At 34.5% G+C, this 25,971-nt stretch overlaps 2 protein-coding genes and 1 non-coding gene across 5 annotated transcripts; 2 read left to right on the top strand and 1 right to left on the bottom strand.

The window, feature by feature from the left end:
* Nucleotides 1-13,922: 13,922 nt before the first annotated feature.
* TRNAV-UAC (transfer RNA valine (anticodon UAC)) lies at nt 13,923-13,995 on the top strand. The gene has a single exon. It is a non-coding gene; the product is annotated as a tRNA-Val (tRNA).
* Nucleotides 13,996-14,271: 276 nt separating this feature from the next.
* LOC139851601 (pentatricopeptide repeat-containing protein At2g46050, mitochondrial) lies at nt 14,272-16,062 on the top strand. The gene has a single exon (XM_071840684.1). It carries the CDS (start codon nt 14,397-14,399, stop codon nt 15,954-15,956), a length of 1,560 nt encoding a protein of 519 aa, XP_071696785.1. The 5' UTR covers nt 14,272-14,396; the 3' UTR covers nt 15,957-16,062.
* Nucleotides 16,063-16,483: 421 nt separating this feature from the next.
* Nucleotides 16,484-22,315, bottom strand: LOC139851600 (uncharacterized). 3 transcript variants are annotated; one of them, XM_071840683.1, is made up of 15 exons: nt 22,102-22,315; nt 20,989-21,047; nt 20,762-20,870; nt 20,544-20,650; nt 20,396-20,464; nt 19,742-20,293; nt 18,720-19,116; nt 18,566-18,644; nt 18,358-18,422; nt 18,131-18,210; nt 17,929-18,033; nt 17,257-17,396; nt 17,044-17,172; nt 16,788-16,940; nt 16,484-16,666 (listed from the first exon to the last, which is right to left on the bottom strand). In XM_071840683.1, exons 1-15 carry the CDS (start codon nt 22,283-22,285, stop codon nt 16,510-16,512), a joined length of 2,385 nt encoding a protein of 794 aa, XP_071696784.1. In that variant the 5' UTR covers nt 22,286-22,315; the 3' UTR covers nt 16,484-16,509. The 3 variants fall into 3 exon arrangements, with proteins under 3 accessions (XP_071696784.1, XP_071696783.1, XP_071696782.1); XM_071840682.1 differs by having other exon boundaries at nt 18,566-19,116; XM_071840681.1 differs by having other exon boundaries at nt 17,044-17,396; nt 18,566-19,116.
* Nucleotides 22,316-25,971: the final 3,656 nt, after the last annotated feature.

Genomic DNA, 25,971 nt, shown 5'->3' with positions numbered 1-25,971 from the left:
AATTGAAGAGAAGAACTTTATCTCCAGGGCGAACTTTGTAGGGATTAATTTTGCATCATGCGTAAGCTTCGTTTGTTCCTTGTAGATGTATGACGTTTCATATGCTTGGTCTCTCAATTCGGTGAGTTCATCCATTTGCATTTTCCTATGTCTTCCGGTAACTGAGGGATCAAGGTTGCAGGTCTTCAGCACCCAGAGAGCTTTATATTTGAGTTCTAGCGGAAGGTGACAAGCTTTTCCATAGATCATTCGGTAGGGTGTAGTTTCTAGAGGATTCTTGTAAGCAGTCCAGAATGCCCACAGAGCAACGTCTAGCTTCTCGGCCCATTTATTTCCATGATGGCCGACAGTGCATTCTAAGATTCTTTTGAGTGCTCTGTTTGTGACCTCTGCTTGTCCGTTGGTCTGCGGATGATAGGCAGTGGACATCTTGTGGTTAACTCCATATTGTTGCATCACCTTCATAAACTGAGTGTTACAGAAGTGTGTGCCTCTGTCACTTATTATCGCACGGGGAGCTCCAAATCTGCAGAATAGTCTCTTCAAGAAATTTGTAACGACTTTGGCATCATTAGTTGGAAATGCTTGAGCTTCGACCCATCTGGAGACGTAATCTACTGCTACGAGGACATATTCTTTCCCGTTAGACTTTGGGAATGGGCCCATGAAGTCTAATCCCCATATATTGAAGATCTCGCAAGCTTGGATATTAGTCCGATGCATCTCGTTCTTCATAGAGATATTGACTTGCCTTTGGCATGCGTCGCAACGCTTTACAAGCTCTTGCGCATCTCGAAATATAGATGGCCAGTAGAATCCTGATTCGTAGACTTTCCTCGCGGTTAAGTTTGCTCCATGATGACCTCCAGTTGGTCCATGGTGACATTGGTGAAGAATCCCTGCTGTTTGCTTTTCATCTACGCACCTCCTGATTATCTGATAAGGGCAAATTCTAAACAGGTAAGGATCTTCCCAGTAGTAGTACTCGGCATCCCTGAAGAACTTCCTTCTTCAGGAGGTACTCATCCCCTTTTGTACTACTTCGAAAACTAGGTAGTTGGCCATGTCGGCATACCAAGGAGTGTCAACAAACTGTGATCCTATGTGAGTTTGTCCTAAACTCATAAGTTGTTCTTCCGGAAATTTATCTCTGATATCTTGTTCTGCAAGTTTTTCCATTGTTGGGTTCTTCAAACGACTAAGATGATCTGCTGCGACGTTCTCTGCTCCTTTCTTGTCCTTAATCTCGATGTCGAATTCTTGAAGGAGTAAGATCCATCGTAGGAGTCTTGGCTTTGCGTCTTGCTTAGTGAATAGACATTTGAGGACTGAATGATCTGTATAGACTGTAGTCTTGGACAGAATAAGATAGGAACGTAATTTATCGAAGGCAAATACTACGGCTAGCAGCTCCTTCTCCATGGTAGTGTAATTCTCTTGAGCTCCGGTTAAGGTTTTGCTTGCGTAATATATTGGATGAAAGTGTTTATCTACCCGTTGTCCAAGCACTGATCCAACTGCGAAATCGCTCACATCACACATGATCTCAAAGGGTAGACTCCAGTCAGGAGCTATCATGATCGGTGCATGTGTTAGTTGCTCTTTCAGATAGTTGAATGCTTTTTGACATTCTTCATCGAAGACAAACGGGACTTCCTTTCCTAGGAGGTGAGTGAGAGGTCGTGTGACCTTTGAAAAATCCTTAATGAAGCGTCGGTAGAAACCGGCGTGTCCTAGGAAACTCCTTACCGCTCTTACTGTGGTAGGCTCTGGAAGTTTAGTGATGGTCTCAATCTTAGCCTTATCAACTTCTATTCCTGCTTTAGAGATCTTTTGTCCTAAAACTATTCCTTCTTTTACCATGAAGTGACATTTTTCCCAATTTAGAACTAAATTTGACTCTTCACACCGGGTGAGCATCTTGTCAAGGTTTGAAAAGCAGGAATCAAAGGTACTACCAAAGACTGAGAAGTCGTCCATGAAGACTTCTATACAACGTTCAGTCATGTCGTGGAATATTGCTACCATGCATCGCTGAAATGTAGCTGGTGCATTGCATAACCCAAAGGGCATGGGTCGATAGGCAAATGTTCTATAAGGACAGGTAAAGGTTGTTTTCTCTTGGTCCTTTGGATCGAGGGGAATTTTAAAGTAGCCGGAAAAACCGTCTAGGAAACAGTAGTACTCATTTCCTGATAGACGTTCCAACATTTGATCAATGAAAGGCAATGGAAAATGATCCTTCCGGGTTGCATCGTTTAGTTTACGATAGTCTATGCAAACCCTCCAACCGGTGACTTCCCGAGTTGGAATAAGCTCATTATTCTCATTTTGAATTACGGTCGTCCCTCCCTTTTTGGGTACCACTTGAACAGGACTGACCCATGGTGAATCATAGATTGGATAGATCAGACCGGCATCCAAAAGTTTGATTACTTCTTTCTTGACGACTTCTTGAATCATAGGGTTGACCCTTCTTTACCTCTGAACTGATGGTTTAAAATCGTCTTCCATGAAGATCTTGTGGGTGCAATAGTTGGAGCTGATCCCTTTGATGTCGGAGATCTTCCAAGCAATTGCCTTCTTATGTGATTTCAAGACTTGAATCAATTTCGCCTTCTCTTGTGGCGTGAGGTCTTTCGATATGATCACAGGGAGTTGTGATTCTCCTTCTAAGAATGCATACTCCAGATTGTCGGGTAACTTCTTCAATTCCAATTCTGGAGGCTCCTCGATAGATGGCTTCATCCTAGCTATCTCCTTACGATCTAACGAGTTGTACTTCTCCTAGAATTCTAATTCTTCAGTAGCGGTCACTGATGCTATCTGTTCTTTATTTCTGGAAATTGTCCTTCTTAATGCTTCCTCTTCAGAAACCTCTTCTTTAGTTTCGAAGGTAGGTTCGGGAAACTCCTCACAGTCTTCCCTTGACTGGGGTTCCTGATATACCGGAATGAAATCTGTTTCTTCATTCGGTCTTCTCCTTAATAGAGGTAAAGGAATGCCTTGTCCTAGCGGTGCTATTTGAATAGTGTTGCCAAGAAAGTTACTTTCAGAGAGGGGAGATATGAGTTGACTAAGGTCTATGGCGGAATGGTTGTCGAGATTTCCTTCAGGAGGTGTAAAGAACAGATCCTTAGAAATTTGATCTTGACTACAAATGTCCATTGTCTCTTCCAGGTATTTGTTGACGAGTTCTTGAAAAGAATCAGAGAGATTCACATCCTCTTCGTTAGGATGGTTCATGAGGCGATCAACATTGAATGTGATTTCTTCTCCTCCAACCCTTAACTTTAATGATTTCTCATGAACGTCAATTACGGCCTTGGCAGTATTTAGGAATGGTCTGCCAAGAATGAGTGGGACCTTCGTGTCTTCCTCAATATCCATAATGACGAAATCAACGGGAAACGCGAACTTATCCACTCTAACTAGGACATCCTCAGTTATTCCCCTAGGAATTTTAACTGATCTGTCCGCGAGTTGGATAGTCATTCTGGTTAGCCTTAAGTCATTTAATTCTAGCTTCTTAAATAATGAATAGGGCATTAGATTTACACTGGCTCCTAAGTCTGCTAACGCATTGCTAAATTGGACATCTTGCAGGTAGCAAGGTACCGTAAATCTTCCTGTATCTCCTAACTTAGGGGGAATTCCATGCTGTAACACTAACAAGCATTCTTCACTTAAGGGCAAGCTAACTATCTCTCTTAATCTCTCTTTGTTTGAAAGCAGTTCTTTGAAAAATTTAGCGCAGTTTGGTATTTCTACTAAAGCATCTACTAGACGTACATTCAAATGCAAATTCTTAATAATATCCCAATACTTAGCAAATTTTGCTTCTTGTTTTTCCTTCCTAAGCCTACCTGGGAAAGGTATGCGGGCACGCGGAATAATTTCCGGGGCCTTAGGAGAGATAGGTTCCGGTGGATTGACGACTGGGTCAATTGGCACAGGTTCCTTATCGGAAAAATCTTGTATGAGTATGTTAACAGTTGTTTCTTTTTCTCCTCTAGTAATTACTAGGGCATCAAACTCACTACACTCTATATCAATTTTAGTGGTTAAGCGTTTAAGCGTAAGCTGATAATTTGTGATTAATTCTTCAAAAGTCTTTATCAAAGTGTTGAACTTGTTCTGGCATTCTATGACTTGAAGGTTTATCATATATTGCTTTTTCATAAATTCAGCTAAAATTTCCTTAGAGTGGAGAGTAGGTTTGTGCAATGGAAAAATTATATTATAATCCGAGCTATTTTGCTGTTTATGTGCCCATTTAGGGTAAGGATACCTTAGATTGGTTCTAGTAGCATCGGGGTTTTTAGGAACTTGTGAACTTTGAAGAGTGAGGGTGAGATCTTGTAACCTGGTTTCCAACATTTTTACCGTATGAGCGAAGACATCATCCTTCTCAGCAGCTTCATTGTTCCAATCTTCCTGTTGTGCAGCTATTGTGTCCAAGAGATCTCATGCTTCATCTGCTGTTCGAGACATGAAGTTGCCTTGCGAAGCCATGTCTAGGAGAGACTTATCATCCTTGGTCAAACCATTGTAAAGCGTGCAGATTATGTCTGCCCGACTTAACGAATGATTCGGACATCTTTTAAGCATCATTTTTACTCTATTCCATGCTAGACACAATGACTCATTTTCTTTTTGAGAAAAGTTTGTGATGTCATTTCTTAAACAGGTTTGTAGGGAGGGTGGATAATACTTATTTAGGAATTTAGTGGCTAAATCCTCCCATGTGTGAATTGAATCGGATTAAGTGCGTCAAACTGAAGCGTGTTTAGAAAGTGAATATTGAAAAAGATGAAGTTTTAAAATGTTTTTCTCGTTTGATTCCTTCTTAAAAGAGTCAACCAGACTGATAAATTTGTTTATATGAAAGTTAGGATCGTCAGTCGGTAATCCTTGAAATTTACAGATCATACTGACTAGTTTAATCATGTGCGAACTGATTTCAGGAGTTTCTTCGGTTCCTAAGGTGATTGGTCCTCCTCTTTCCTCTAAGCATGACTTATGCATAGAAGCAAGGGTGTCTTGTCGTTCCATTTTTTTTTTTTTGATTTTCTGTTTATAAAAAGACTTAAAAGTAACTTTTAGAAAATATTAATTTACTAAAAGGATCGATAATTTAATAAAAACAATTATTCTCGAAATTCGGTCGCTAACCAGATCAGATATCTTAACTGATAGGACTTCCCACAGATTATTCGTATCTAGGTGGCCAGGCCGACTACGGAGAGGCATGATCCTTTTGGTTCCAATATAATTGGAGACTGTTCGGAAAATCCAAAAACCAGGTCCGTGTATAATTGTCTTTCTTAGACACCACCAAACAATACTTTGTCTATTTAAAATCTTTCTCGATCAAAATATTCGAGGTCCCCGGCAGCGGCGCCAAGAACAAGGACAGCTCTGATATGCCACTAACGGACGGTTTTATTTCTGCGGTGTCGTTAGGTCGCAGGGTGTCCGATTTGGTAGCACACAGTGTCTTCATTTATTTATATTTTTTGGGGCCTAAATTTACTTTTACTTTCTAAGGTGTAGAAGGTGTAAGTTAACCTAGTGTCGAATTTTATGCTGATTAATGAACTGAAGATCAAGGGGATCATTGTCTTTTAGTTAAATTACCTAGATAAAGATAGTAGTTTATTTTAGCTAAAGGTCCTAAATAAGGAAAAGTAAATAAAGTGGAAGGATATCCGGAGTATGCAGATCAGGGAAATGTTGACCAAGATATCAGTATTGGGTTAGGGAAAGGTAATTATGCTTATGTTAAGACTATGCTTGGATTGATGTTGATCTGGTTGGATGAGCCAATTACACAGACCTACTTATCTCTGAACTCTCGGAGTTCTCTTTGAGCAGTGAGAAGTATGTCACTTGGTCTTATAACTGAAGTGTAACAATACCTCGGAGGTTATCCTCAGTAAAGTACTAGGTTTATTAGTGAGTTAAGCTCTAATCCTATCCCTTGTTATCAGTTTAGATAACTGAATAACAACGTGCCGTGTTGATTGAACACTGATCACAAACGGAAGGAGTCCGTCGGTTTAAGTTGGCAAAACCTTAAGTGGAAACTAACAACCATTTCATCATACTAGTGAGATCACAACAAATCAAATATTATACAGCATTACAGTTAATATACTGATAGTAAAGCAGATAGAAACCTAATAAGTACCTAAACAGTTGATATGACTAAGACCTAGGACAACAATCAGACAAGAACATGCAACAGGCTTGGGTCATACAGTAAAGGCACTCACTAGATCTTATCAGCTCCTAAGAGGTCTCTTTGGAACAGTCAATAGGCATACTAGATCATTCATGTCTCAATTCCTAGGTTCCGTGTCCTAAAAGTACATTAAATGCCTCTCGGGAACTCCGGCCATACCGAGTTCATAGAATCTTCAGATACAGTATAACCGGGGGTCTTAATCCTATGAAGTAGCTAATTTCATATAGGTGGACAAGTCTTGATCACAACCTAAGTTGGTCAATCCTTAAGATGCTAGCATACAAATCTATCAGACTTCCTAGTTCAGCATTATAACAGTAACCGTACTATATTAACATAATTACGCTAACCCAAACTTCTATCATGGCAACATACAGATAAATTAAGCTATCATGGCAATATCGGAACGCATTATTAAACATAAAAGATAAGAATACATGTTTAATACAAAATACAAGCGTTTCGAATAAAAACCTGAAAAGGCCGAACTAATCTGCCCGGGATCGCAGGGACTCGCCGGAATATCCTCCGAAAAATAAAAGCTAAGCTAACTACTAACTAAAAACTAACTAAAATATTGAAAATGTAAATTGAATTGCAAGTTGAGTGTGTCTTGGAATGAATGGAGAAAGACCCTTAAATAGACCAGAATTTGGCCAAATACGCCTGGCAGGCCGTATGGTAGGGCGTATGGCAGGGCGTATTTGGCAGGTCGTATGCAAGGCAGGCCGTATGGTGAAGGCACTTGGTGGGGTATATCTGACAGGGCGTATCCATACAGGCAGGCCGTATGGTGTGCTGGTCAGGCCTTGATTCACTGGATCGTAACTTGATTTCTTGTCTTTCACCATTTTCGCTCTAGAATCTTCGTTTTAGCTCCGTTTTACTTGATTCTTTTTGCATCGCCTTTGTAATTACTTAATATACAAAATCAATTGAAAAAGCGATAATTTTTCCGACAAAGTTTTAATCTTTATTGTTTTAGGGCCTAATTTAGGGGGTAAAAACGTGACTTTTTGCCCGATATCAATGTCTCGAGAATGGAATGAAGAAATAAGAAAAAAAAAAACAATCAAAAGTACCAATCAACTATCAATTAACAATAGTTAGCATCCATTTAACTTATCCTTGTTCGAAGCTTGAAGAAATGGGAGCAGGTTGTGGTGATTATATATCTTAATACCAATTAATAGTTGTACAGTTGGTCAATCATGGGATATGAATTGATCCATTGTAGTAAGGCAGTTAATAATTAAAATTATAGTACCAATTTGTTATTTGTCAAGTTGTATGCCAACAACTTTAATAAAGTAAAGTTTAGTGATCAACAATTTGGATTCACGGATGTAAAATTTGTTATTTAGTTACCGACAGTTTTCACGGACTACAATATCGTATCCCGTTGATAATTAGTGGTGGATAAAAGTCTTTCAGAAAAATCCCAAATTTTTAAATTAACTATATTTATTTATTTTGGTCATTATGGTATAAAATTCGATCATTAACTATTAAATAAAAATTACATTAATTATTCACTCTCAATCCCAAGTAAAATATAAAAACTTTTAAAATTCGACAAATAGTTCCTAAATACATTTTTAATAAGCCTAAAATTTATAGAACTCATTTTCGTATCACCGTTTATTTTAAAATTACATATGTTTGAATTTAACTTGCTTAATATCAATCGGAACTTCAGACGAGTATTACAATCATTTAATATTTATTTTAATATACTTTATTTACATATATAGATATATTTTAAATAAAAATTATTATAATATCCTATTTTTATTTTATTAATTTTTAATAACAACAACATATAATACTTCAAATTATATTTCAAATTATTATTTATATATACGTACACACATATCTATTTACAATTAATTGTTCGTGAATCATCGGAAATTGGTCGAAGCTAAATGAATTCATGAAAACAGTTCAAAAATTTTGAGACGCAACATAACAGACTTTACTTATCATATCAGAATTATGAAATCGTATCGTGAGTTTGGTTCAAAATTAGTCGAAATTTTCTGGGTCGTCACAGAAATGACCCGCAAAGCGGCCCCAAGAGATGCACTAGCCGAGTGCCCGTCCCAACCCGAGAGACAATCGCCCTTCATAATCATAAGCAGTGAACTAACCAGGTATCTCCAGGTTTCAACTAAAAACCATGGTGGGAGATACTAATTAGCCATAACTCTAAGCTTATAAGGGACCAATAGTTTCAATATGTAGTCGATGTGGGACGAGTTGTTACATTAAATCACAGTAATAGTTTAAAAATGAAATATTATATATTGTAATTGTTATAATCAATGTTGAAAAATAATAATAATATATAACAATTATTATTTAAAGAGTATATATATAAAAATAGAGTATATAGAATATATATTTTGTGATTTTGAAGTTATTTAATAAACGATGGTAACGTTCAATTGGCATTCGATAGATAGTAAACGAGATAAAAAGGAACTTATATGATTTTAGAATAAACGGCGATTCGAAAATGGGTTTTATAAATTATAGGCTTAGTAAAAATGTATTTAGGAGCTATTTATTAAATTTTAAAATTTTTATATTTTACTTGGGGTTGCGAGTGAATAATTAATGTAATTTTTATTTAATAGTTAATGATCTAATTTTATACCATAATGACCAAAATAAATAAATATAGTTAATTTAAAAATATGGGATTTTTCAAAAATACTTTTTTATCCGCCACTGTTTAACAACGGAGCACGAAACAACAACCGTATAATGTCGACGAGTAGATTACAAAAAGAAGGGCTGCTTTCCTGTTTCAATTATTTTTCCACGTTCCTTTAATTAAGATGATTATTATTATTATAATATTATTATTAATTATTAAATTAGGTTTATTATCACACAATAGATTTATTTATGTAATATAGAAAGATGCAGAGATATATAGATTGGCACACCCACTTCTTCTGTGTTCTAATTCCATCGAGACTCAAATCTTCCACCACCATGATCTTTTACCAACACCTTGCAAACTCTCGACCACCACCAATTTCCTTGTTACTATTAGCTATTGTTGTGGGTTAAAAGGAAAAAGGGATAAAGTAGAAAGGACACCTTTATTTATTTTATTTTTTCTTCTTTTGAAAAAGCAGACACCCTTTTATTCTAATTTCGTGACTGCATTATTTTGGGGACGTGACCCACTTGGGGTTGGTGATGCTCGAACAAAAAGAAAGGGACAAGCATATCAAGTGCAATAATCAATTAATTGTTAAAGTAATTGTTAGTGTATTAGTCCTGTTGGTCCCGTGAACGACATAAGCAACAAAAGAAGAATTTTAAATTTTCGCTAGTTTGTATTGATTGCTATTGTTCCCTTTCGAACCACCACACATACATCATTGTTGTGCCACTACAGCTGCGTTTCATGTTCCTGTTTCTATTTCCTGTCGCGAACACATCATTTACCTGCAAGATGCTCCCTTTTTCTGTTTCTATGTGAGCACTTGGGTTGCAGCTATTCCTATCTGCTGCTGCTATATTGTTATTCCTCTACTACTATAAACAGCCGAAACAACGATCATTAACACTAATTAAAACTAATTGAACTGCTACTTGAATGCTTGCATTTCCCGTTCAAAATAAAACCCACAAACCACATATAACCGCCACCCATGTAAAATTACTCGATCAGACCCACATACTACATACCTCGGTCATTAAGTGATTACCACCATTAACACCCATGAACCACCGAGCACCACCTCATTAACATCTTCAACCATCTAAAACCACCACACCTTTCCTTCTCTCTCTCTCTCTCTCTCTCTCTCTCTCTCTCTCTCTCTCTCTCTTTTCCTTGTGAACCTCCATAACCCTCGAGTTTTCCTTGATTGTTTCCTCCTGTTTCGATTTTATGTTGAACCGGACTCAAGACAATCACCACTAAGCTCGCTTATGCTACTGCTCAAGATTATTTCCTGCTCACAACCAATTACCATAACCTGCAACAGGAAGAAGACGAGTCTGTGATGGTACAGTTGCAATAATGATGAAGGTGATAAACGGTAATCGTAATTTGATGATGATGGTAATAAGTTGATGTTATAATCGTGATATTTAAAAAAAATGTTAATGATTACGGTTTGCAAGATATAGAAGATGATGAGGAGGTTTAGCGATATTATGATAATGATACATGAATTCATAAATGATGATGATAATTAGGAGTATAAAGAAGAGGAAGAATGGAAGATTAGAAGAAGATGAGGCCTGCATATTTTTTTTATTTTTTTTCTGTTGCTACTCCTATGATCGTTTGAAATTTTAAAACAGTCCAAACTCAAAATTGTTTTTGCTTCGGGCTGTTAATGGACAAATATTTATCACTTGGGCTTGTAAGGCGATTTGGGCTGGATATGGTTTGTGTAGTTGGGCCATTAATTGCTGCTTGGGCCATTAATTGGTAATTGGGTTCATGTGTAAGTTTGGGTTTTAGTTTAAGAAGAAGGAAACAGAGAGTTTCGGGTTAAGAAAATTAGTCCGTGAACTAAATCAGAAAAACATGGACAGAGAAATGGTTGGGCATGTGTTAGGGGAACGAGAGGTCACATGTTCGAACCCTGTTTGGGACATTTATTTTAGAAAAGCTCTCAAAGGTAGTTTTCATATTATTATTATTATTATTATTATTATTATTATTATTATTATTATTATTATTATTATTATTATTATTGTTATGTTAATTATTATTATTATTATTATTATTATTATTATTATTATTATTATTATTATTATTATTATTATTATTATTATTATTATTATTATTATTATTATTATTATTATGTTACTTATTATTATCATGATTTTTAGTATTATTATGATTATTATGATTATTATTATTAATAACATTATTAGTATCACTATTATCAAAACTATCATTTTAACAAATAAATATTTTGTACTTTAAATATACTTATACTAGAATTATATTAATACTTCATATAACTATATATCAAAAATATTAACATTACTTATATGAATACTTACATATAACAAACTAACGATATTTTTTATATACATATAGATATATTAATATAACTAAATGTATAGATATTAATCATTTTAAATATATAAACAATATATATATATGTATATATATATATATATGTATATATATATATATATGTATATATATATATATATATGTATATATATATATATATATGTATATATATAATACATAATTTAAGATATAACATATGAATTTGTTCGATTATGATTATATGTTTTAATATATATTAATAATATAGGTTCGTGAATCCGAGGCCAACCCTGCATTGTTCAGTATCGTCGTATGCATATTTTTACTACAAAATATCGTATTGTGAGTTTCATTTGCTCCTTTTTTTAAATGCTTTTGCAATATATATTTTTGGGACTGAGAATACATGCGCTGCTTTATAAATGTTTGACGAAATAGACACAAGTACTTAAAACTACATTCTATGGTGAATTATTAAACCGAATATGCCCCTTTTAGTCTGGTAATCTAAGAATTAGGGAACAAACACCCTAATTGAAGCGAATCATAAAGATAGATCTATCGGGCCCAACAAGCCCCATCCAAAGTACCGGATGCTTTAGTACTTCGAATTTATCATGTTTGAAGGGAGTCCCGGAATGATGGAGATATTCTATATGCATCTTGTTAAGGTCGGTTACCAGGTGTTCACCATTTAAATGGTTTTTATCTCTATGCAGTTTGCGAAATGCCTGATATGAAAATGATGTTTATGAAAATATGAAATCTTGTGGTCTATTAAAAATGATGGAAATGAATATTGATGATAAACCAATGAACTCACCAACCTTTTGGTTGACACTTTAAAGCATGTTTATTCTCAGGTATGAAAGAAATCTTCCGCTGTGCATTTGCTCATTCTAGGAATATACTTGGAGTCATTCATGACATATTTCAAAAGACGTTGCATTCAAGTCGTTGAGTTCAATAAAGATTATTATTAAGTAAATGACAGATTAGGTCATTTATAGTTTGGATATTATGAAATGGTATGCATGCCTGTCAACTTTCGATGTAATGAAAGTTTGTCTTTTAAAAACGAATGCAATGTTTGTAAAATGTATCATATAGAGGTCAAATACCTCGCGATATAATCATATGTTATTGTATTCGTCCTAGGATGGGTCATCACAGTTCTGGAGCCAGCGGGTTCTAAATGACCTCCCTCCCACGGTTATTAAAAAAGTGGTTAACCATCTCGAAGAAATCAAATGAATAAAGTGTGTGGAGATTTTTATTCCTTTTTTTTTTTCTTTTCACCCATGGAACTGCTGTTTTGCTCCACATTTTCTTTATGTCCTTGAAATTTAAATATTAATTGAGGGCCTGTGATCCAACCGTTCAAGCTATACTTGATTTTTATACATATTTCACTACATCGAATGCAATAATGAATATTTACAAATAACATTAAGTGCATAGGCGGAGTCAGTAGAGTGGCCAAAGGCGACAATGCCACCCCCAACAAATTAGATAAGCTCGTTATTATATATGATAATTTTTGTATTTATACTAGGTCGTCAAAACTAAGTCTTCCTCAATTGGCCCATATTACTCTAAGTCCATATGAATCATATCAACAAGTTAATTAAATAAAAAGTAGCTCAACTCAGTTATTTAATCACGGAGTATAACTTGATTTCATGTTCATTCACACCTAACATTTATCTAATTAATGACGTCTCCGTGCGAAATTCAACAGCTATTGTGCAAGGTTAGTTTTTTTTTCTTTCCAGTTTATGTTCAACCCTATTTATTAGTGTATTAATATAATATCAATATCAACTACTATCATACTGTAATAATTCTGATAACTAGTATAATTAAAATTGTATTTATTTTTGTGATTCATGTAGCTTTTTGTTTAACATTATTATTTGTTGTTATTATTATATACAATTCAAATTCAATGAACGAATTGTTTTAGTCCTTAATTATGTTGGGTTGATTGATGATAAGTTTTATTTAATGATCTTAGTTTAAATCATGGGTCCAAAAAGAATAATGTTTTATTTTTTAAAGCAAAAAATGTCGATAATCACCAATCACAATAAGGAGATAATGTTATAGAGTAAGATTTTAAGAACTCTTACGGAGTAAGATTGTAAGTCATATGTTATATTTGTTTATATCGAATATCGTTGTTATTTTATAAAAAAAATTATTATTATATTTAATTACTGCATAATGCCACCCTTAACGTTGATTTCTGGCTTTGCCATTGATTAAGTGAAACGTAATAAAATTATACTAGGTGCTTAATTCATTTAGCATATATACATTAGGGAACTAATCGATCAGAACATTGATTGTTTGCACGCAAAGCACGATGAACTTCATACATTTTTCGGAATGTTTGGAAACATAGATTGTAAACATTGGGTTTGGATAATATGCCAAAATACAAGGAAGATGGAAATACATACTAGACGATTACGGCTATCCCCTGAATGCTTGAAGTTGTTACTTGCATGCATATTTTGGAATAGCATGCTTTCAATCAAGTATATCATGACCTCGCAATGTATACTCAATTAAGATCGTTACCTTATGCAAAGTTAAGTATTAAAATATTTAGTCATATTAAACAAGGTTTCTGTGGTGTAGTGGTTATCACGTTTGCTTTACACGCAAAAGGTCTCCGGTTCGATCCCGGGCAGGAACATATCTTTTTCAAGTATATCTATTTCTTTATCAAATTTTATACACATGGATATTCTTTATTTATTTTCTCCTTTTAATTGTTTGCCTTATGTTTTGATGACTGTGCTTAGATATGCTACCTTAACCAAAATATCATCCAATTTCACACCAAAAAAAAAAAAAAAAAAAAAAAAAAAAAAACAGTTGACAGCCCAAGTTAGATTCCTGCATAAAACCTCCCAATATTACCAAAACCGTAATATAATATTATATTTCAAAGCATCAATCTATTTTTCTGCCAAGTGAAACAGTTGCATTCACCAATAAGCTACGTTACCTTAACTTGTTATCATTACAATCTCATCTCTTAAGTTATTAGCTAAATGCAACATCTAATGTGATGCCTGCAAACTGTTTGATGAAATGCTTGTTAAAAATGTTGCGACTTGGAATACTTTGATTCGTAATTTGGATACGGGTTTATATTATTTTAAGAGGATGATGTTGGAACGGGTCAACCCTGATCGTGTTACTTGTTTGACTTTACTTGGTTTGTCGATTCGAGTTGGGCAGATTGAAACAGGTAGGCAGATACATTGTTGGATAGTAAAATCGGGTTTTAGTAAAGACTGTTATGTGAATAGTCGTCTTGTGGATATGTATGCTAAATTCGGATATGTATATGAAGCGAAACGGGTTTTTGATGATGTGTTGGAGAAAGATTTGGTTTTGTGGAATGTAATGGTGTCTTGTTATGTCTTAAACGGATTAAGAGATGACGGTTTAAAGGTCTATTCGATGATGCAGTTGGAAGGGGTTAAATGTGACGAATTTACTTATACGAGTATGGTGAATTGTTGCGTTGGTTTAGCGTATAGCGATTTGGGAAAGAAATTTCATGGTCTCGTACTTAGATTTGGGTTTGACCGGGACGTGGTTGTGGCTAGCGCGCTTATTGATATGTATGCTAAGAATAAAAGTATCGCTGATGCACGTAAGGTGTTTGATTATATGTCTCCAAGAAACGTTATCTCTTGGAACACTATGATTGTTGGTTATGGACAATGTAACGACGGTAAGGAATCCATTAAGTTACTAATCGAGATGTTGCGGGAAAACTTTCGACCCGATGAATTGACTTTAGCTAGTGTTGTTAGCTCGTGTGGTGATCTCGCTTTAAACAATGAAATCGTTCAAGTTCATTCTTACGCGTTAAAAAATGGAAGTGTGCCATTTTTATCGGTTTCTAATGCTCTTATAAACGGATACTCAAAGTGTGGGAACATAGCTTCCGCTATAAAATCATTTAGCTCGATTAACAAACCTGATCTTGTGTCGTACACTTCTATGATTCAAGCCTACGCGTTTCACGGTCATTCAAGAAATGCTATCGAGCTTTTCAAAAGAATGGTATCGAAAAATGTACCAAAGCCCGATAAAGTCACGTTTCTTAATGTGCTTTCCGCATGTAGTCATGGCGGATTAGTACGCGAAGGTTTACATTACTTACAATTAATGATAAAAGATTATAGAATCTTACCGGGACTCGAGCATTACACGTGTGTTGTTGACCTTCTTGGACGAGCTGGTTTACTAAACGAGGCTTATAGTGTTCTCGTTTCAATGCCAATGCCACCCGGGCCTGACACGTTAGGAGCGTTCATAGGACATTGTAAAGTCCATAAAAATGTTGAGTTAGCAAAATGGGCGGGTCAAAAAGTTTTCAAGATGGAGCCGAATAAGAATGTGAATTATGCTCTTATGTCGAACATGTTTGCTTGTTCTGGTAAGTGGTCAGATGTGGCCAAAATTCGTAAGAAGATGCGGGATAACTGTTGTGTGAAGGTACCGGGTTTTAGTTGGTTAAACGTTGCAGGGGAGGTTCATTGTTTTGTGTCCGGAGATGAAGCTCATTCGCTATGTGTAGAGGTGTATCGTGTATTGCAATCGTTGTATAATGTGATAGTTTTGCAGTTGGATTGAAGAAAAACAAATGAAGTAATGTACTATAAATAAAAATGAGAGTAAATTACACATACAATCATTGTGGTTTATATTAAATTACACCGTCCTTTACTTTTGAAAATCACACCGGTAGTCTATGTGATTTTCATGAAATTACACTAATTGTTTTTAAAAATTTTATCAATAGTCCTTGACTTACATAAAACTGTATGTTGATGGTCCCTGATTTACTTAAAATGCGCGCTGATCGTCCCTCAGAGATTGTAAGTAAATCAGTAACCATCAAAGTACACTTTTGTTTAAATTGGAGACTATCGGTGTGATTTTTTAATGAAAACCAAGGGACGCTTGTCATGCGCTACAAAATCATTGAGGGACTATCGGTGTAATTTGTAAGAGATAAGGACCGCTGATGTAATTCATGCAAACTACAAGGAACAGCGCTATAACTCATTATATATTACAATATGTTTTACATGAATGACAAAACCAACTCTTATCTTAGATATTTTTGTCATCATTTACAAACCCTCACTAAGTACTCACACCAAGAATCTGTCATCTACAACCGCTAAATGTTTGGCGGTTGGTCTTCATCTTTTGGGAGAGAATCTTGTCGAGTCAACTCATAGTTTGCGTTTGTCGATTCGTGATTCGCACACTCTAATACATTCGCCTTTGAGCACAGAAAAAAGAAGGATGAAGTGTATATCGATACATGCCACATGCTGCAACCCAATTTATGTAATAATAACAAAACACGTTAACGATATAATTATTCAACATAACAAAATAACTATCAACGACCACAACCAAACACAAATTTAGCAGTTGTAAGTTGTAACTAACCTGTGCCAAAACCAGTAACTTTCGGTTGATTCAAGGCTCCAGCTTATAGCAGCCATTGCTAATGCAATGAATCCCACAAGCACAAAAAACCACCGAAAACGTTTAACAACAGTCTTCACAAGGTTACGAAACCATCCTTTGATCGTTTGCCACCTGGATCACAATGTAACACTCCATAATTCACAATTTTTTTTTTTTTTTTTTTTTTTTTTTTTTTTTTTGTAGCCTAAAGACTTGCTATACAAAAGAATCTCACCTATGAAGCACATTTAGTAAAGTTTCTGCAGAATACGAGAACCGCCTATAATGCCTGAAGAACTCGATCAACCAACCAACAAGAAGACCAATTGCTCCGATTACTATTACAAGAACAATGTTTGAGGACCTGCGAAAAACATATAAACCCGAAATTATTGTGAGAATAATATTATAATTGTCTATGCAAGTAGTACAACCTTGCAAAGTGTACCTCGTTGCGCCGGTTTCAGCCATGAGTGCTGTAAGGATGGCAACAACTGTATGAATTGTCCTTTTTGAAGCTTCATCGATATCAGCTAAGTACACAAATGTGCTCACGACAGCCATGAATGAAAGCCAGAAATCCATGAACTGAATGTAATATATATTGTGTTATTATTATAAGTCCATCACATAAATGGGTGTGTATGCGCGTGCAAGGTCGAAAAAGTCGCGAGACGGGGTCGAGACGGTGAGACCTTAGGACCTTAAAGGGTCGAGACGGAGGGGAGCAAAGGGTCGAGACGGTGGGGACCTTAAAGGGTCGAGACGGGGTTGAGACGGACATTGACCGACGTTGACTTTCAAATATATAAATATATATTTATATACATATTTTAAATGTCCCCGTCAATTTATTACAAAAAAAAAAAAAACAAAAAAACAAAAAAAAAAAAATCAAACTAAAACATGACAATTTTGACTGATTTGACCGACTTTCTGACTTTTGACCGACTTTTCCCGACTTTTGACCCAACTTTTGACCGATAGTCACCAATTGTACTTTTGTACTTTTGACCGAGACGGGATTGGCTAGTCACCAAACCGCCGCAACGGCACGAAATGGGGTCGTTTGCAACCATGTGTGTGTGTGCGCGCGTCAAAAAGTGAAGATTTTATTGACCTGCAAAATCCGATAAGATAGTGCGCACCAACTACCAACGTCGCAGGCATGATATAATCCGCTTGAAATACCACTAGATGTAAAGAGCACCCACTCAGCAAATGCCTGTATTTACGGGATTAGATATCGAAATATAAACAATCATGCTAGAATATTCTTCTTGTGATTTTTGCCTTTCAATGTTATCTCAACTTGCCGTTACCTTTTGACGTAGGGCCCTATATGCCGGTAATACGAAGGCAGCATTAGACGCTATCAGTGAAATGGATTGCAATATATAACCTACAAGAGAAATATTCACATAATGCAGCGAAAATTAAGATGCGAGTCTGTGACTGTGGGTCCCATTTGTGAAAAAAACAAAAACAAAAAGAAGATGGGAGCCGTAAACAAAATCGTCCATCGAAAACAATTGACTATAAAAATTACCTCGGTGGGAGACAAGTTCCACACTACAATCGAAGCCTCCATGGGTACGATCACACCAACAATAGCTTAAATAAATTATAAAAATAAAAAAGATTAATAATACAAATTAATACTACCGCATTTCACATTTGTCTGGATATATGATTTCAAGGAAGTGTCTAAAAACCAGGTTTTATTCGAATATGATGAAATACGATATATGAAATACCTGTATAGTGACAACCCACTCATATCAACACCATTTTGACATGTTCCATGAGAAGAGCACTTCCTCGGGCATCGCTCAACTGAAATCGCCATAGAAGTTTGACTTTGACTTTGAATAGAAGAAGTCAAATGTTTTATACCAAAACCCCATGTACCTTCTCTAGCATAGACGATATAAAAACCAATACTTTTTTCATTCGATTTGTATAACTTAAAGAACATAAAACCATCACTGTTACTAGTTGAATTGGCATAAAAATAATCCCATTTATCTTCAAATGGTAATCCACCAAATAACGCATAAATTTCATGATTCAATTTAGTATCTGAATTTATTTGAACATGAATGCTTCCTCCAGATGCACCAGATGGGACGTCTAGTACAAAATAAGTCCATTCGACATCTTGACTTTGACCATCTTGACTTTGACTGAGTGAAGAGTTGCTACGTAGAGGCTCGAGAAGAAAATTAGATGCACGCGAAGGTCCTTTAATGTTCATCGGTAGATAATATGATTCAAATGGAAGAGAAGGGTCTTTCCTCAAAACGGTCTGCAGATATAAACATTACAATGCATATCAAAAATTCAAAACAGAGTTCAATGGATCAAATTGGGTTATGTTCTATTGCTAATGGTTAGAGGTGGCAAAACGGGCGGACAAACTTTTTATATCAAATTCCTTAAAAAAATTCATTCAATAGGTTGTATGCATCAAATATACACTTTCACAAAACACACCCCGTTTGACCCATTTCCCTTTTAGTCACTTTCTATTTTTACTTGACACATCCGAAATAAATGACAATGTAAATCAACCCGTTCATTATAAAATGTGACAGAAATTGCCAACATTACTACCGGGTCAACACATAACCTTCTTATATTAAAGAATAACTAAACATGAAACGGTTTGAACATATAAAAGTTCTCCAATATGAAGCTCACACATTGAAAAGTTAAAATTTTCTAAAGTTCTGTAATTAAATTAACTGGAATATGTACATTTGTGAGCATATGTAATAATAGATCAATAATGATATTTCTCAATTTTAGAAGGAAAAAAAAAAAACAGAAAAGTTAACCCATAACTTGGTATAACGTGGGACCTATTTCATCACCTATAGTTAGCTTCACGTAACAAAGTTGTGCAAATAACTCGGCATGTAAGAACAAACCTGAAGCATGTATCGTTCCCACGTGCAATTCAAACCAGCTTTATTTTGAGGACATTGAAGCATCTGCAACAGCAATGAATAGAAGACCTTAACGTGCCCCATCATTCCATTTGAGAGGTCTAGGGGTAAAATGGTAATATACCACCGACCAACTTTTGGGGATTGTATAAACAAAGGGCCATTAATGATATCACCAGAATAATCATGAACGGATGATGATGGTATGGCACCATGGCGAACATAACACATTAAACCAATACTACTATGATTACTTGTACCAACTGAAAGTTGACTTTGGTTGACCTTGACATTTTCAATCGAAATCGTGAATTTTTCAGAAACTGCGTCCAAGTCCAAAGTATAAACTTTTGGTTCATTAAGACCACTAGAGGAGCTCTCGTTGTTGTTTCTACAAGATACTATGTTTTCTTGAGTTGTAACGCATGAAAGTTGGTCAACTGTTTGGTTACAAAACGGGCCCGAGATAAATGGGCCCATACAACCTTCAACGCTAACATTCCCACTAAAAGAATATTCCGATCCTCGATTTATCTGCAAAACGAAATACATACAAGCTGTTAACCGGATAAGTCGGGTTATATTTTTACACAAGCGGGCCATCTACACACACGCGCGCGCACACACACAAAGTACCATTTTTGACTGTGTCCTCATTGGTCCAATACCATTAAATAAACCAAAGTACCATATACCTGGAGAAATCTGTAAAAAAAAAAAACACGACATTAAGTTACCGATACTAAAAACGTATGCGCTAAGTATGACAATTTCACACACCGACCTGTTCGTTAGTTAGTCTTATGTGAACAAATTTCTGCATAGGGTAACATTTTTCCGCAAATTGAAGACCTCGTGTTCCCAAAGATTCATTAGAAACAGGATCCAATACTGCAATAACGGGCCAAAAACGTCATCAATGAACTTAATATTCCTAGGTTACGGAACTTAAAATTACATAATGTAAGAATAGTACTTCTAATAAAGAGTTTACCGTTGTACCTAAGCCAGTTAAAGAAGTGTTATATGCATCAGGCAAAGGCGGGCTGCCTTCACGAACGCATATCATTGGTAGATTATATACGTTTGCCTTCTTAACATAACTTTTATCCTGAAAATTTAATAAAGCTTGAAAAACGATAGCAAGAAAGCCACTGCAACGATTGACGGGGCCCACACTTATTAGCAGCCTTGACAATTGACCAAACATTGCAAAAAGTTATACTTACAGGGTTTACGTCGGACTCTAACGCAATAGTCACAGAAGAAAATGATGTCGGTAAATCAACTGCGAGAAACAGGAAACAAGCATCAAATTATATAAGGATTAATCATGTTCTTCACTTATAAATAGTAACTCATGAAATGGGATTGAATTCATCATGAAGTTGACCAAATGTAACCAGAAGTATATTTTATTTACGATGATATTCAACAACACAAACTGATTTAGATATATTCTTGACCCACCATATAAAATCTGTAAAAACCAAGAATATGAACACTATACACTGTACATTCAATCAGCTAATCAAATTCAGGTGAACCCCTAAAATAAGTAAATCAAGAATCAGAAACAGAAATTCACATTACATATCACATCACATACTGTCTTAATCATAATTTAAAAGGTTAATAATGGTTAAATCATTCAAGTTCCAACTTTTTAATGTTTTAAACAGTCAAGTTTTTTAAATGATTTAACCTTTCAAGTTTACTTTAACTTACTGATTTAATCCTTCAAATGGTTAAACCACTAAACTTTTGAATTTTAGATGACTAATTAAATTAAACTAGATAAAGTCAAAAACGTAAAATTATTACTAGTTACTATTACTATTACTATACTAAAGATAAACTTGATGTATTAAACTATTTCACTTTTGAAGTATTTAGAAAAAAAAAAAAAAAAAAAAATCACCTTTAAAGCTTAAACTATCAAAATATCAAAACTTTAAACATTAAATAGTAAGACGAACCAAAAAAATTCAGATACATACAAAAAACGAAATTTTGAGGGTTAAACGATTATTAAATCAAATTCATATTAGCAGCAACTTCAATTGATTTTTACAATCAATTATACAGCATACAAAATTTAATCCTGTGTACATATATTAATGTAAAGTCAATAAATTACCAATCATAACCTAATTATCAAAGACTTTAACGACTCATGAAACTGCTATCTAAAATTCAGTTGAATATAAATATTCATCATTTCCACTAAAAACAACATATGACTTTGACCCACCAGAAAAAAAATCATGATCGGAACTTAAATAATTCCATAATCATCAAACAATTAAAACAAATAAGCTAAATATGCATACATTAATTACCTCTGATATAGCGCCAATCAAATGGTTGGAGGGAAGTTTTACTATACGTAAAGCTTGAAATTGTGAAAGAGTCATCTTCATTTGAAAAACAAAGAGTAAATAAAGTAGTAAAATATGTAATAAAGATGTAAACTTTATTGAAATTAAGATAACCTAGAATCGAATAATGGTTTTTTTTGGCCATATGAAGATGCTGTAAAACTGATTCTTCAAAAAAAATGAGCTTTATGGAAAAATGATGAATAATTTATTTAAAAATAGTAATACTCCGTATCCGTTTTAAACAGAGTATTATTTATTATTTATTTATTGATACAAATTAAAATAAAGATAAATAATTATGTGTTGGACGAGATCGTTGACATTATGTAATTAGTACTTCCGCCGTCCGATAATAATCATCGCATTTTAATTAAAAAAAAATATTTTCAACTGCCGTCGCTAAGGGTCGAAAGTCCCTTTCGAATATAACATATTGCGTTTAGTTCGTAAATTATTTCAAGTATGTTAAAAATTTAGGTGGCAGAGATGTCCCGTCGATTTCAATTTTTCATATGAGCCATATTCAATCAACAAAAAATGGTCCTTTTGTATATACAAAAATTATGTTAAGTTTTTCATTAGTAGTGCATATTTTTTGATTTTGGGTCCCTTGAGATTATGAGCCCTGTGCAAGCGCACGTGTTGCACGCCCTCAAATCCGCCCCTGTTAGGTGGATATAATAGACAGTTTTATGAAAATTAAAGAAGTTACCATTGACCCCTGAATTTAACTTTTACACTTCTATGAAGTTTAAAGAAATTTACATTTAGACCCCTGAATTTTTTGATGGTTGTCATTTGTTAGTGTGTAGTCCTTGTGATTACAACGATGAGAGCTTTATGTACAAGCGTTTCGAACATGAAATAGTTACTATTGATAACACTTTATCTTTTAAATAAAGGGTTAATTAACTTTAATTTTAACTACTTTTATCTGTCATATAATAAATATAAATAATAAAAATTATACCAAAAAATCACATTTAAAATCCAATTCAATTCATATAATTTGCATTTATATTAAATACATTATTATATAAAATAAATAAAAATATATATAAGTAAATGTTAAAAAGAACACTTATACAAGTTAAAATGCGATAGTTATAATAGCACGAAAATAGTAATAATTTTAATATGCTGAAGTCGTGAAGAAAAATAATCATAAATATTTCAAAGGTAATGTTAAACGTCGACCTTGTTGTAACTACGTATAAAATCACTATATTTAAGTTTATAAACTCAGTTGAGTGTATTGTAGAGTAAAAATACTAAGTTTTTTATTTGAATTTATTATGAGTATTTATATATGGTAAATAAGAGTTATAAATAAAAGATTAGTTTATATAATATTCTATTCGTCCCAAATCAATTATCTCGAGTTAAAAAAATATACAGTTTAGTAAAAATTAAATTGTATTTTTTATTTACTTTCTAATTTTATCCTTCACTTTTCATTAAACATTTTATTTTACAAGCATATTTAAATGATAAAAATATAACTTTATCTCTTTACTCTTATCTATTTATAGAAAATATTTACATCTGAAAAAGAATACTGAGCAAAAATTTTATCATTTTGATGTTAAATTATATTATATTTTGACATTAAAATAGAAATGTATCATGTTGAACTCTATCATTTATCATCTATCTATGTATATAGTAAAGGGTGGTTTGTTGACCTCATTACAGTGATATGCTTTTCGCCCTAATTATTTTCAGAAATAAACTAACCTACATATTTTTTTATTTATTTAAAATTTGTGTAAATGATTCACAATTTTTAAAATTTAAATGCGACTCCATTAATCAACAAAGTGAGCAACAAGCATGTAATCGATCCTTTTGAAATTCAAAGGCAATGAGAGTAAGAAATATAATAAGCTGTTTATCGACTTTCAATTTTATAAACAATTAAGAATTAAGAATTTTGATCATTTTTTTAACAGCAATTTTTTGACATGAGTAGATCATCTATTTCAACGACCTTCATCATTTGCACGTATCACACACGTTCGAGCGAAAACTCGAACCCGGTTGACGGTACCTGGGAACACATCCATTCGGCCAGTGTTCCCGGGTAGAGGTCCATGAACGAATCCGATAAAACCTCCTTATAGGGTCAATATATACCACCATTATTGGTGTTCAATTGTTTTAAAGAAAATCATGTCATCCCTAAGGATCGAACTCATGACATCTCCCTATCCTATGACACAAAGTACATGGGGAAATCGTTGGGCTATGCCCGCAAGTTATGAATTTTGATCGTATAGATGTGATACGAAGCACCCCCACTACCTTCATTGTTCATCTCAAAGATACACAAACCCGAGCCTAAAGAATTGAGTTTCCCAAAGGAAGAAAATGCATAAGATCTGTATGGAGGACTTGTAATATCCCGTTTTTCATCATACATGTCGGAGGTACGTGATTGATCTTTAGAATGTTCATACTTGGTTGTATAATAGTATAAAGATGATTGTACGATGAGTGTATGAAGTGTACCAAGTGTGTACTTGTTGCTTGTTCGAATGTCGAAGAAAACTGGACGTTGTTTGAGTTACAAGGTGTGTACGTACCTTTTCGACCCTAAATAAATTTTGAGTTGATATTTCAAAACCTTACCATTAGAAAGAAAATCTTATTACGTTTCCAACGATATTTGATTCATCAAAAACGGAGTTACGGTCAAAAAGTTATGGCCAAAACAAGTTGTTGAAGTTCGGATGAAATAGGCCATTGTCACGGCGCGACCAGAATGGCCACGGCACGACAATTGCCTATTTTGAGGGCCGGAAAGCTTGGAAATGTGATCTAAAATCACCCTTTGGGCCACGGCGCGGAGGGTTTACTCCGCGGCGCGACAATAGGCACGATCTGATGCTTTTCAGCCTTTTAATGAGTTAAATGAAGGGCAAAGTTGGTATTTCACATGTGGATGGGTTTTTGGCCAAAAAATTGATCCCAATCTTATCCAAACCTCATTTTCTTCATTCTCCTTCCCTCCCACTCACACACCAAATCCTAGAGAGAGAGAGAGTAAAGGGTTTAGAGAGAGAAAGCTCGAATCGGGGAAGAAGAAGAGTGTTTTGGGTCGGGTCACAAGAATTAAAGTTGTTCTCCTCGTTCACGGCTACGTTGTGGTAGTGATGGTAAGTTCTAACTCCGAAATTCATCTTTATGATTTGATATTCAAGTTAGGGTTTTGAGCTTTTTAGATGTAAATGAAATGTCCCGTTCATATTGATTATAAACGTTCCATATTAATTGATTTCGTTGCGAGGTTTTGACCTCTATATGAGACGTTTTTCAAAGACTGTATTCGTTTTTAAAAACAAACCATAACCCTTATTTTATCGACAAGGTTAAAAAGACACCACCTAGATTATCCAGAAATGATAATCTAAAAATACCACACTTACACACTACCAATACATATTGGTTTACAATATTAATATGTTACAACAAAATAAATCTCGAATACAGTTTTAAACAATATTATACAAGCATGCTGACACCAAATCTTGTCCATATATTAGCATGCAACAGCGGAAGCTCTTAATAATCACCTGAGAATAAACATGCTTTAAACGTCAACAAAAATGTTGGTGAGTTATAGGTTTAACCTATATATTTATCAAATCGTAATAATAGATCACAAGATTTCATATTTCAATATACATCCCATTCATAGAGATAAAAATCATTCATATGGTGAACACCTGGTAACCGACATTAACAAGATGCATATAAGAATATCCCCTATCATTCCGGGACATCCATCGGACATGATAAAACAACATCGAAGTACTAAAGCATCCG

Source organism: Rutidosis leptorrhynchoides, chromosome 6 (assembly GCF_046630445.1).
Source record: "Rutidosis leptorrhynchoides isolate AG116_Rl617_1_P2 chromosome 6, CSIRO_AGI_Rlap_v1, whole genome shotgun sequence".
Taxonomy (NCBI): Eukaryota; Viridiplantae; Streptophyta; class Magnoliopsida; order Asterales; family Asteraceae; genus Rutidosis; species Rutidosis leptorrhynchoides.
Note: the sequence above shows the minus strand (reverse complement) of the source record. Positions and strands in the feature narration are given on the sequence as shown.